The sequence below is a fragment of the Arachis duranensis genome, chromosome 10 (genome assembly GCF_000817695.3).
Source record: "Arachis duranensis cultivar V14167 chromosome 10, aradu.V14167.gnm2.J7QH, whole genome shotgun sequence".
In the NCBI taxonomy this organism is placed as follows: Eukaryota; Viridiplantae; Streptophyta; class Magnoliopsida; order Fabales; family Fabaceae; genus Arachis; species Arachis duranensis.
This window is the reverse complement of record NC_029781.3, coordinates 36,023,976-36,036,879: the sequence shown is the minus strand read 5'-3', so window position 1 is coordinate 36,036,879 and position 12,904 is coordinate 36,023,976. Positions and strand designations below refer to the sequence as shown.

Sequence of the window (12,904 nt, the reverse complement as noted above, 5' to 3'; positions counted from 1 at the left end):
ACAACTTTGAGCTTAAGCCTCAATTAGTTTCTCTGATGCAACAGAATTGCAAGTTTCATGGACTTCCATTGGATGATCCTCATCAGTTCTTGGCTGAATTTGACAGTGTTAAGACCAATGGAGTTGATCCCAAGTTCTACAGACTTATACTTTTTCCTTTTGCTGTAAGAGACAGAGCTAGTATATGGTTGAACCCACAACCTAGAGACAGTCTGAACTCTTGGGAAAAGTTGGTCAATGCCTTCTTAGCTAAATTCTTTCTTCCTCAAAAGATGAGTAAGCTTAGAGTGGAAGTTCAAACCTTCAAACGGAAAGAAGGTGAATCCCTCTATGAAGCTTGGGAAAGATACAAGCAATTGATCAGAAGGTGTCCTTCTAACATGCTTTCAGAATGGAACATCATAGGTATCTTCTATGATGGTTTGTCTGAGTTATCCAAGATGTCATTGGACCATTCTGCAGGTGGATCTATTCATCTGAAGAAAACGCCTATAGAAGCCCAGAAACTCATTGAAATAATTACAAATAACCAGTTCATGTACAATTCTGAAAGAAATCCTATTAACAATGGGACAACTCAGAAGAAAAGAGTTCTTGAAATTGATACTCTGAATGCCATATTGGCTTAGAACAAATTATTGACTCAGCAGTCAATATGATTTCTCAGAATCTGACTGGATTGCAAGCTGCATCCAGCAGTAATAAAGAAGCATCTTTTGAAGAAGAAGCTTATGATCCTGAGAACCCTACAATGGAAGAGGTGAATTACATGGAAGAACCCTATGGAAACACCTATAATCCTTCACGGAGAAATCATCCAAATCTCTCATGGAAGGACCAACAAAAGCCTCAATAAGGCTTCAACAACATTAATGGTGGAAGAAATAGGTTTAGCAATAGCAAGCCTTTCCCATCATCTTCTCAGTAACAGATAGAGAACTCTGAGCAGAGTCGTTCTGGCTTAGCAACCATATTCTCTGTTCTATCTAAGACCACAATAAGTTTCATGAATGAAACAAGATCCTCCATTAGAAATTTGGAGGCACAAGTGGGTTAGCTAAGTAAAAAGGTTACTGAAACTCCTCCTAGCACTCTCCCAATGAATACAGAAGAAAATCCCAAGAGAGAGTGCAAGGCCATAACCATGACCAACGTGGCTGAACCTGGAGAGAGTGAGGAGGACGTGATTCCCAGTGAGAAAAACCTCATGGGATATCTGATAAACCCATATTTTATGATATAATTTGTGCTGAATTTAAGTGTTTTATTTAATCCTTTACCCACTTATGCATGTGAAATTGTATGTTTTTACTTTCCCTTCCTTATTATGTGATGTATGTAAAAAACATGTTTTCTAGGCTTTAAAAATATTAAATTTAATTATCTTTTATTGCCATTCAACGCCGTGATTTGTGTGTTGAGTAATTTCAGATATTCCAAGGCAAGAATGACTTAAAGGATGAAAAGGAAACATACAAAAATGGAAGGAAAGCTTGAAACGGAGTTGTTGAAGAAACTGGCAGTGACGCGACCGCATGGGCGACGCGGCCGCATGCCAGCGCGAAATGGCAGTGATGCGAACGCATGACTGACGCGATCGCGCGCCTTGAGAGAAACACATATGACGCGGACGCATGAATGACGCGGCCGCGTGACATAGAAAACTCCGAATGACGCGATCGCATGACCCACGCGGACGCGTGACAGAGGCCACGCACCAAAAATTGCAGAAAATGATCCCAGCATTTTCTGGAACCCTTTTCGGCCCAAATCCAAGTCCAGAAGGCATAGACCAGAAGTTATAAAGTGGCGGAATGCATCCATTCATAATCATGCTCTCATAATTCACTTTTCATAGTTTAGATGTAGTTTTTAGAGAGAAAGGTTCTCTCCTCTCTCTTAGGATTTAGGATTAGAATTCCTCTTAAAGGATTTAGGATTTATTATTATTTCAACTTATAATTTTTTTGAGCTTCAGATTTAATAATCCTTTATTTTGACTTCTCTTATTTTTAATATATGTTGCCAATTTGGCTTAATGACATTCATGTTATGATTTTCTTAATAAATATTATTTGAGGTATTTTCAGATCTATGATTTGTTTCTCTTATTTATGATATAAATAATTTAGATTTTTTCTACCTTTTGGCTCTAGTTGATTAATTGGTGACTCTTGAGTTATCAAACTCATTGTTGACCGAAAATTGGAATTCTTCAAGAATTAATTCGAGATCCAATAACTCTAACTTTTCCCAAGGAAAGACTGGGACTTGAGGATTTGAATTAATTCATTCACATAACTTACCTTCATAGTTAGAGGTTAACAAAGTGGGAGAAAAATCCAATTCTCATCATAATTGATAAGGATAACTAGGATAGGACTTCCAGTTCTCATACCTTGCCAAGAGTTTATTTTACTGTCATTTATTTATTTTACTTGTCATTCATCATAATTGTTCTTCATTCTTAAAACCCCCAATTTACAAACCCATAACCAATAATAAGAACATACCTCCCTGTAATTCCTTGAGAAGACAACCCGAGTTTTAAATACTTCGGTTATCAATTTATTTAGGGGTTTGTTACTTGTGACAACCAAAATATTTGCACGAAGGGATTTCTGTTGGTTTAGAATCTATATCTACAACGCAACTATTTTTATAAAACTCTTTACTAGCAAAAATTCTAACGTCAAAATGGCGCCGTTGCCGGGAAATTGCAAACGTGTGCCTTATTATTGATTATTGTAAATATTTTTCAAAAAAAAAATTTTGCCACGCAACGCGACCGCATCAGTGACGCGTCCGCGTCGAAAGGAGAAGGGGGAAAATAAAAAAACGAACAGAGAGTCACGCTGGAGCGTGGCTGGAGGCGTGTCAGTGGCACAAATCATCCCACGCGACCACGTCATATGGGAATAATGGCCTCCCACGCGACCACGTGCCCCACGCGGCCGCGTGCCCTGGATTTCGACGTAAAAGGGTGTACAACCAATTATTGTGCTAGAGTGGTGCTGGATTGGTGCTGAACGCACAATTCTACCCACGCGGCCGCGTGACCCACGCGGCCGCGTGACCCACGCGACCGCGTCACATTCTTCTAAAGCCCACTCACGCGATCGCATGCCCCATGCGATCGCGTCACTTAAAATTTGGCACTAATAATAATTTGAACAGAGAGTTGTGCGAGCGCGAGGCTGACCACGCACCAGTAGCATGAATTGTGTCATGCGACCGCATGACCGACATGACCGCGTCAATCAGTATCAGCGAAAGTCACGCGACCGCGTGCCCCACGCAATCGCGTCGCTTGCGCCGCACAACTTATCCTAATTTGCCAAATATCTTATCTTTTCTTCCCTAATCCTAATTTTTCCCTCCCTCCTTTCTTACTCACTTCTTTCTCTTCTCATTCTTCTTATCTTTCATTTTATTTATTTGCATATTCCATTCATTGCATTTTAATTAGTGTATATTCTTCCTTCTTTTCTAAATTCATTATTTTTCTTTTGATGTTGAATTTTCTTATTTAACTGTTGCATCTTCTCTTGAATTATTTTGAGTGCTTAGTGACTTGTTTTATTCTGGTTAGGTAATATTATTTATATTAATGCCAATCTTTTATTCCTGTATCACTTTTGCATTGACATGAATTTATATTATCTCTCCTTACCCACACTCTCTTCCCTTATTTTTGCAAATTTTTACATTATTGATATGCCATGTGTCTCTAATATTTTCTCACTTGCATGTTGTAGCTACCATGTAATTGAGACCCCATTATTTGGCATTAACCCACCCAGACTTTATTTATATTCTTATTTTTATTTCTGGGTTACTTTTTCTTCTTTTCCCTCTTCTTTCAGGATGGCCACCACAAAGGGAGAGGAAAAGCTTCTTACTAGGGAGACAAACAAGTTCATCTGCTCAATCTTTGGAGAAAAGCATCAGTTGAAGCAACCCGTCCACCTGCACATCTTTGCATGCACCGAGGACGATGCAATCTTTAAGTGTGGGGAGGTCGATACCGATCTCCATGGGTTAGTTACTCTTCTATCTCAACACCAATGGTTTATTTTCCTTGTTAGTTATTGCATTTGCATGTTTGATTGCATATTTTACCACTTGGTTGAAGTAATAAATTTCTTTTCAAGACTTCATTTTATAATATTTCACTAATTTAAATTGAAAATTTTTGTGTTAAATTTGTTTGAAGTTGTATTTGGAACATGGTTTTTGAGCCAAAGAACACATAACCTGTGAGATTTTAAGCTTATTTACATGGTTACATTATTTAACCATAAATTTTTATTCTTGTGTGTTTTCTTCTCTATAATTGTAATCTTTGCTTTGTTCCATTCTATATGTCCAATATTTAATATATTTACATGCTTGCATATGATTGAGGCCATTGTTTGATTCTAGCTCACTTATCCCAAAATTAGCCTACCTTTTACATCACCCTTGTTAGCCCCCTTGAGCCTTTAATTCCCTCTTATTCTATAAACCACAACACTAGCCTTAAGCAGAAAAACAAATTTAAAATCCCAAGTTGAATCCTTGGTTAGCTTAAGATAAAAATTGTGTAATTGTTTAAGTGTGGAAAACCTATTGGGAACGTGGATGATAAAAAACAAAGGGTAGGAAGTTGAAAAGAATGAAATAATTCAAAATAAAATTTTTGAGAAGCATGCTCATGTGAAATCAAAATAATTGAATTACCATGTGCATAAAAAAAATATAATTCAGTATTTGAATAAAGGGGATACAAAAGAATTCCCCAAATGCAAAATAAAGCAATGCACATGGGACAAAATTAAAACTAATACATGAACATGTAACATCAAAAGTGGGAAAAATATGGGAGAATAGGTAAAGAAGCATTGCTTTACAAAGTATGTATGTTAGGCGAGATCTGAGACTAATCAAGGATTCACTTAATTAGCTCATTTAGCCTTATATATATATCCCTACCTTTACCTCAGCCCCATTACAACCCTGAAAAGACCTCATGATGTTTGCATTAGTATACTAAATATTTGTTGATTGGTTAGATGAAGAACAAAGTTTTAGAAAGCATGATTAGAGAAGAGTAGAGAGATTGACCCTAGACACTTGAGAGATTAGAGTGATATACACTACCAGTGAGAACCAAGTAGGTAGAAACATTTTGCATTTAGTTGCATTCTTATGTTGTATTTCATACATTCTATCATTCCTCTTCATCTCTTTATAGTTTCTCTTGAGTTTAGCATGAGGACATACTATTGTTTAAGTGTGGGGAGGTTGATAAACCCATATTTTATGATATAATTTGTGCTGAATTTAAGTGTTTTATTTAATCCTTTACCCACTTATGCATGTGAAATTGTATGTTTTTACTTTCCCTTCCTTATTATGTGATGTATGTGAAAAACATGTTTTCTAGGCTTTAAAAATATTAAATTTAATTATCTTTTATTGCCATTCGATGCCATGATTCGTGTGTTGAGTAATTTCAGATATTCCAAGGGAGGAATGACATAAAGGATGAAAAGCAATCATGTGAAAATGGAAGGAAATCTTGAAATGGAGTTGTTGAAGAAACTGGCAGTGACGCGACCGCATGGGCGACGCGGCCGCATGCCAGCGCGAAACGGCAGTGACGCGATCGCATGACTGACGCGATCGCGTGCCTTGAGAGAAACGCATATGACATGGACGCATGAATGACGCGGCCGCGTGACATGGAAACTCTGGATGACGCGACCACGTGACCTACGCGGACGCGTGACAAAGGCCATGCACCAGAAATTGCAGAAAATGATCCCAGCATTTTCTGGAACCCTTTTTGGCCCAAATCCAAGTCCAGAAGGCATAAACCAGAAGTTATAAAGTGGGGAAATGCATCCATTCATAATCATGCTCTCATAATTCACTTTTCATAGTTTAGATGTAGTTTTTAGAGAGAGAGGTTCTCTCCTCTCTCTTAGGATTTAGGATTAGAATTCCTCTTAAAGGATTCAGGATTTGTGGACCCCACAGGATCCCCACCTACCTTAACTCACTCTCTCTCTCCTTCACACCTTTCCATAACACCCTTCCCCAAATACCCCTCACCAATCACCTCTATTTCTTTTCCCCATCACCTCTTCACCAAAAACCCCACCCACCTCACCATTCAAATTCAAATTCCTTCCCTCCCAAACCCAACCCATAATACACGAACCCTACCCTCTCTTTTCGCTCATATATATACCCCTCATCCATCCTTCAAATTCACACATCACAAACACTTCTTCTCCCCCTTGGCTAAACCACTCACAACTCTTCATCTCCTCCATTTCTTCTTCTTTTTCGTCCTTCTCTCTTCTTTTGTTTGAGGACGAAAAAACCTTTTAAGTTTGGTGTGGAAAAAGCATTGCTTTTTGTGTTTCTAGAACCATTTATGGCACCTAAAGCCGGAGAAACCTTTAGAAAGAGAAAAAGGAAGGCAAAAGCTTCCAACTCCAGGTCATGAGAGATAGAGAGATTCATCTCAAAGGTCCATCAAGACCACTTCTATGAAGTTGTAGCCAAGAAGAAGGTGATCCCTGAGGTCCCTTTCATGCTTAAAAGGAATGAGTATCCAGAGATCCGACATGAGATTCAAAAAAGAGGTTCAAGAGTTCTCACCAACAAGTCGGAATCTTAATGGTTCAAGAGTTCTATGCTAATGCATGGGTCACCAAAAACCATGATCAAAGTGTGAACCCAAACCCAAAGAATTGGCTTACAATGGTTTGGGGGGAAATACTTAGATTTCAGTCCGGAAAATGTAGGGTTGGAATTCAACTTGCCAATGATGCAAGGAGATACATGACCCCTACACTAGAAGGGTCAACTTTGATCAAAAGTTGGACCAAGTCTTCATGGACATATGTATGGAAGGAGCTCAATAGAAAAGAGACTCCAAAGGAAATCCAGTTCAATTGAGAAGGCATGACCTTAAACCCATGGCTAGAGGATGGTTGGAATTCATCCAACGCTCCATCATTCCTACTAGTAACCGATCCGAAGTAATTGTAGATCGGGCTATCATGATCCATAGCATCATGATTGGATAGGAAATTGAAGTTCATGAGGTCATATCTCTAGAATTCTACAAAGTGGCTGACAAAATCTCCACCTTGGCAAGGTTAGCCTTTCCTTATCTCATCTGTCACCTATGCAATTTAGCTGGAGTTGTCATAGGAGAAGACATCCTCATTAAAGAGGACAAGCCCATCACTTAAAAGAGGATGGAGCAAATAAGAGAGCCCACTCATGGACCTCAACAAGAGCATGAGGAAGTCCCCCATCAAGAAATCCCTGAGATGCCTCAAGGGATGCATTTCCTCCACACAACTATTGGGAGCAACTCAACACCTCTTTGGTTGATTTGAGTTCCAATATGGAGCAACTAAGGATGGAGCACTAAGAGCACTCGATTATTCTCCATGAAATTAGAGGGGATTAAATAGCCATGAGGGAAGAGAAACAAAGGAAATGAAGAAACATAGAGGAGCTCAAGCGTTCCATTGGATCTTCAAGAGGAAGAACTAGTCGCCATCACTAAGGTGGACCCGTTCTTTGATTTTCTTGTTCTTATCTTTCTGTTTTTTGATTTTTATACTTTATGTGTTATCTATGTTTGTGTCTTCATTACATGATCATTAGTGTCTAGTATCTATGTCTTAAGGCTATGAATGTCCTATGAACCCTTGACCTTTCTTAAATGAAAAATGTGCTAATTACAAAAGAACAAGAAGTACTTGAATTTCAAAATTTATCTTGAAATTAGTTTGATTATTTTGATGTGGTGGCAATAATTTTTGTTTTCTGAATGAATGCTTGAACAGTACATAATTTTGATAGTAAAGTTTATGAATGTTAAAATTGTTGGCTCTTGAAAGAATGATGAAAAAAGAGAAATGTTATTGAAAATCTGAAAAATCATAAAATTGATTCTTGAAGCAAGAAAAAGCAGTGAATAACAAAGCTTGCAAAAAAAATAGCAAAAAAGAAAAAGAAAGAAAAAGAAAAAGCAAGCAGAAAAAGCCATTAGCCCTTTAAACCAAAAGGCAATGGTAAAAAGGATCTAAGGCTTTGAGCATTAATGGATAGGAGGGCCCAAAGGAATAAAATCCTGGCCTAAGCAGCTAAATCAAACTGTCCCTAACCATGTGCTTGTGTCATGAAAGTCCAAGTGAAAAGTTTGAGACTAAGTGGTTAAAGTCGTTATTCAAAGCAAAAAGAGTGTGCTTAAGAACTCTGGACACTTCTAACTGGGGACTTTAGCAAAGCTGAATCACAATCTGAAAAGGTTCACCCAGTTATGTGTCTGTGGCATTTATGTATCCGGTGGTAATACTGGAATGCAAAGTGCTTAGGGTCACGGCCAAGACTCATAAAGTAGCTATGTTAAAGAATCAACATACTGAACTAGGAGAATCAATAACACTATCTTAATTCTGAATTCCTAGAAATGCTAATCATTCTGAACTTCAAAGGATAAAGTGAGATGCCAAAATTGTTCAGAAGCAAAAAGCTACTAGTTCCGCTCATCTAATTGGAGCTAAGCTTCATTGATATTTTAGAATTCATTGTATATTCATTTCTTTTTATTCTATTTTGTTTTCAGTTGCTTGGGGACAAGCAACAATTTAAGTTTGGTGTTGTGATGAGCAGATAATTTATACGCTTTTTGGCATTGTTTTTAGGTAGTTTTTAGTGTATAATTATTAGTTTTTATGCAAAAATCACATTTCTGGACTTTACTATGAGTTTGTGTATTTTTTTGTGATTTCAAGTATTTTCTGGCTAAAATTGAGGGACCTGAGACAAAATCTGATTCAGAGATTGAAAAAGGACTGCAGATGCTGTTGGATTCTGACCTCCCTGCACTCAAAATAAAATTTCTGTAGCTACAGAAGCCCAATTAGTGCGCTCTCAATTGCGTTGAAAAGTAGACATCTTGGGCTTTCCAGCAATATATAATAGTCTATACTTTGCTTGAGTTTTGATAACGCAAACTGGCGTTTTAACACCAACTTTCTACCCTTTTCTGGCGTTAAAAGCCAGAACTGGCATAAAAGCTGGAGTTAAACGCCCAAACTGGCACCAGAGCTTGTGTTTAACTCCAAGAAAAGTCTATGCACGTGAAAGCTTCAATGCTCAGCCCAAGCACACACTAAGTGGGACCCGGAAGTGGATTTCTGCATCATTTACTTATCTTTGTAAACCCTAGGTTACTAGTCATTATAAATAGGACCTTTTACTGTTGTATTCTCATCAGGAGATCTTTAGATCATTTTTGAGACTATCTTTGTATCACTGTTGATCTCTTGATCACATTTAGTGATCACATTTAGTGGGCTGGCATTTGGTCATGCCTGGACCTTCATCATTTATGTATTTTCAACGGTGGAGTTTATACACCTCATAGATTAAGGTGTGGAGCTCTGCTGTTCCTCATGAATTAATGCAATTACTACTGTTTTCTATTCAATTCAAGCTTATTCTTGTTCTAATATATTCATTCGCACTTCAACATGATGAATGTGATGATCAAGTGACATTCATCACTATTCTCACTTATGAGCACGTGCCTGACAACCACTTCCGTTCTACCTGAAAACAAGCTTGAATGTATATCTCTTGGCCTCTTGGTCCACAATGCATGGTTGCCTCTCTTGACAACAGAGCCTTCCATTCCATGAGATCAGAGTCTTTCGTGGTATAAGCTAGAAGTAATTGGTAGCATTCTTGAGATTCGAAAAGTCTAAACCTTGTCTGTGGTATTCCGAGTAGGATCTGGGATGGGATGACTATGACGAGCTTCAAACTCATGACTGTTGGGCACAGTGATAGTGCGCAAAAGGATCGTTGGATCTTATTCCAACACATGTTTGAACCGACAGATGATTAGCTCTACGTAACCCGTAGCCGGACCATTTTCACTGAGATGACGGACGGACGGTAGCCATTGACAATGGTGATCTCCCAACATACAGCTTGCCACGGAAAGGAGTACGCATGACTGGATGAAAGCAGTAGGAAAACAGGGATTCAAAAGGAACAAAGCATCTCCATATGCTTATCTGAAATTTCTACCAATGAATTATATAAGTATCTCTATCCTATTTTATGTTTTATCTATCTTTTAATTATCAAAACCCCATAACCATTTGAATCTGCCTGATGAGACTTACAAGATGACCATAGCTTACTTCAAGCCGACAATCTCCTTGGGATCGACCCTTACTCACATAAGGTATTACTTGGACAACCCAGTGCACTTGCTGGTCAGCTACGCGGAGTTGTCAAGAAAGTGTGTGAGATCACGATTTCACGTACCAGATCCCCCCGTAAAATGTTTAATGAGTGGGTGTAACTTCATATCTTCTATGAAGGGTTGAATTATGAATCAAAGAATGTTGTAAACCACTCATCTGGAGGATCACTTAACAAGAAAAAAACCATTGAAGAAGCCATCGATGTTATAGAGACAGTGGTTGACAATGAGTATTTTTATGCCTCAGACAGGAGCAACAACAGGGGAGTCTTGGAATTGAACCATATGGATGTAATCCTGGCCTAGAACAAGATGATCACCAAGCAACTGGCTGAGTTGACCAAGCAAATAGAGAAGAATCAAGTTGCAGGTATCCACACTCAACCATCACCTTAAGGAGAATTGGAGATAGAAGAAGGAGTTACCAGTGAGGAAGCTAATTACTTTGGGAATTCATCTAGGCAAGCTAATGATCCATACTCTAAAACCTATAACCCTGGTTGGAGGAACCACCCAAACTTTGGGTGGGGGAACCAAAAAAACCAAGGCCAAGACCACAGACCACCCAATCCAACCCAGTATAACAACTCCATCCACTAAAACTCCAACCAAAAACCATACCATACCACACAAAACACCCATTCACATCCACCATACCAAAGCCACGACAACCACTCTCAACACCTCAATCAACCCACCACCACCACATGAAGATGACAGAATGGCTAGGATGGAGGCTATGCTTGCAAACCTTTGTAAAGAAGTTGAAGACATAAAGAAATTCAAGGAAGAAGAGAGAGGGAACATAAGCATCAGAGGAGCGGTTCTTAAGAATCTCGAGTCACAGGTGGGACACTTATCTCAACAAATTTCGAAATCCACTGATAGTTTTTCAAGTGACAGTCTAGGGGTGTTCATGGTTCGGTTAATCCAAAAACCAAACCAGTTTTTTGGTTAACCAAAAATATAGTATTGGTTAATTAACCAAATTGATTTTACATGATGAAACCGGTTAGTGAAATTCAAAACCGATTTTTAACCGGTTATTAAAGTAAAAACCAGTTTTTAAAAAATAACCGATTTTATATAAAAAAAAACCGATTTTATAGTAAAAAATCGGTTTTTACACCAAAAAATCGGTTTTTACATCAAAAAACCAGTTTTTATACTAAAAAATTTGTTTTTATATCATAAAATTGGTTTTTACATGTAAAAATAAAATTTTACACAAAAATTAATATTTTTACATACAAAAATCCAAATTTGAAACTTTTTTTAATTAAATTTTTTTAATCTAAATTTTTTTCTTTCTAAATGATACGAGTAACATTTGTAAATAATGAAATCCCTTCCATTACTTTCGTTCCTTTTTCCTTCTTATCTCTTTTCAGCATTTTCTATAAATAGTTTTTTCTAATATAAATAATTTTCTTTATAAATGATACGAGTAACTTTTTCTTATCTCCTTCTTTAATTTCCATCTCTCTCCTTTTCTCTCCCCCTCCTCTTTTAGCTTCCTTCTCTCTCTTTTTCTGCTTCCCCTCTTTCTCCCCCTCCCCTCTCTTTCTCTTCCTCTCTCTCCCCTCTCTCTCCCCCATTTTCTCTCTCTCCTCTTGTCTTGCTTCTCTTTCTCTCTCACATTTTTTTCTCTCATCCTCTCTTTCTTTTCTCTCTCTCCTCCTCCTCTTTATCTATTTCTCTCTCTCTCCTTTTTCTCTCTTTCTCCCCCTCCCCTTTCTTTCTCTTATCCTTCTCTCCCTCTCTCACCCTATGCTCTCTCTCCCCTTCCCTCTTCCTTCTTTCTCTCTCCCCTTCTCTCCCTCTCTCATTCTCTCTCCCTTTCTCTCTTTTCTCTCTCTCATTCTCTTTTTCTGTCTCTCTGTCCTCTCTCTTTCTCTCTTTGTCCTCTTTCTCTCTCTCTTCTTCTCTCTCTCCTATCTTTCTTCTCTCTTCTTATCTCTCTCTTTTTTTATTTCTCCTCCTCTCTCTTTTCTCTCACTTTAGAGAGAAAAGGAGAAAAGAGATATAAGAGAGATAGATATTGAGAGAATATTGAGAGAGAAAGAGAAAAAAGAGAGTAAAAAAAGAATGAGGAGAATGAGAGAAAAGGAAGAGAGGAAGATGAGGAGAGAGAAAATGGGAGAGAGAGAAAGAAGAAAAGGAAAGAGAGAGGAGCAAGAGAAAGAAAGAGAGAAAGAAAAAAAAGAGAAAGAGAGGGGAGGAAAAGGAGAGAGAGAGAGAGGAAGGAGAGAGAGAAAGAGAGAGAGAGAAAGAGATTAGAGGAGTGAGAGATAGGAGGGCAGAGAGAGATGAGAAGAGGAAGGGAGAGAATGGAGGGGGAGAAAGAGGGCAAGGAGAGAGAGAGAGAGAGAGAGAGAGAAAGTGAGAGAGCTGAGAGAAGGAGAGAGAGACAAAGAGAGAAGGAAAGAAAGAGAGAGGGAGAGAAGGAGATAAGGAGAGAGAAAGAGGGAAGGGGAGAGAGGGAGAGAAAGATAGAGAGACAATGGACAGAGAAAGAAAGACGAGGTGGAGAAAGAGAGAGAGATAGAAGGTGAGGGGAGAGAGAGGATGGAGAGGGGAGAGAGAGAGAGAGAGAAAGAGAGGAAGAAA

The 12,904-nt window shown here is 38.4% G+C and overlaps 1 protein-coding gene and 1 non-coding gene across 2 annotated transcripts in view; one reads left to right on the top strand and one right to left on the bottom strand.

Moving 5' to 3' along the window:
* Window positions 1-278: 278 nt before the first annotated feature.
* LOC127743573 (small nucleolar RNA R71) lies at window positions 279-386 on the bottom strand. Its single transcript, XR_008004958.1, has one exon. It is a non-coding gene; the product is annotated as a small nucleolar RNA R71 (small nucleolar RNA).
* A 10,629-nt stretch (window positions 387-11,015) lies between these two features.
* LOC107469752 (uncharacterized) overlaps window positions 11,016-12,904 on the top strand; it is a 3,444-nt gene continuing 1,555 nt past the window's right edge. Inside the window, exon 1 of the mRNA XM_016089129.1 lies at window positions 11,016-11,218. Coding sequence (XP_015944615.1) covers window positions 11,016-11,218 — 203 coding nt within the window. The remainder of the gene's footprint in view (window positions 11,219-12,904) is intronic.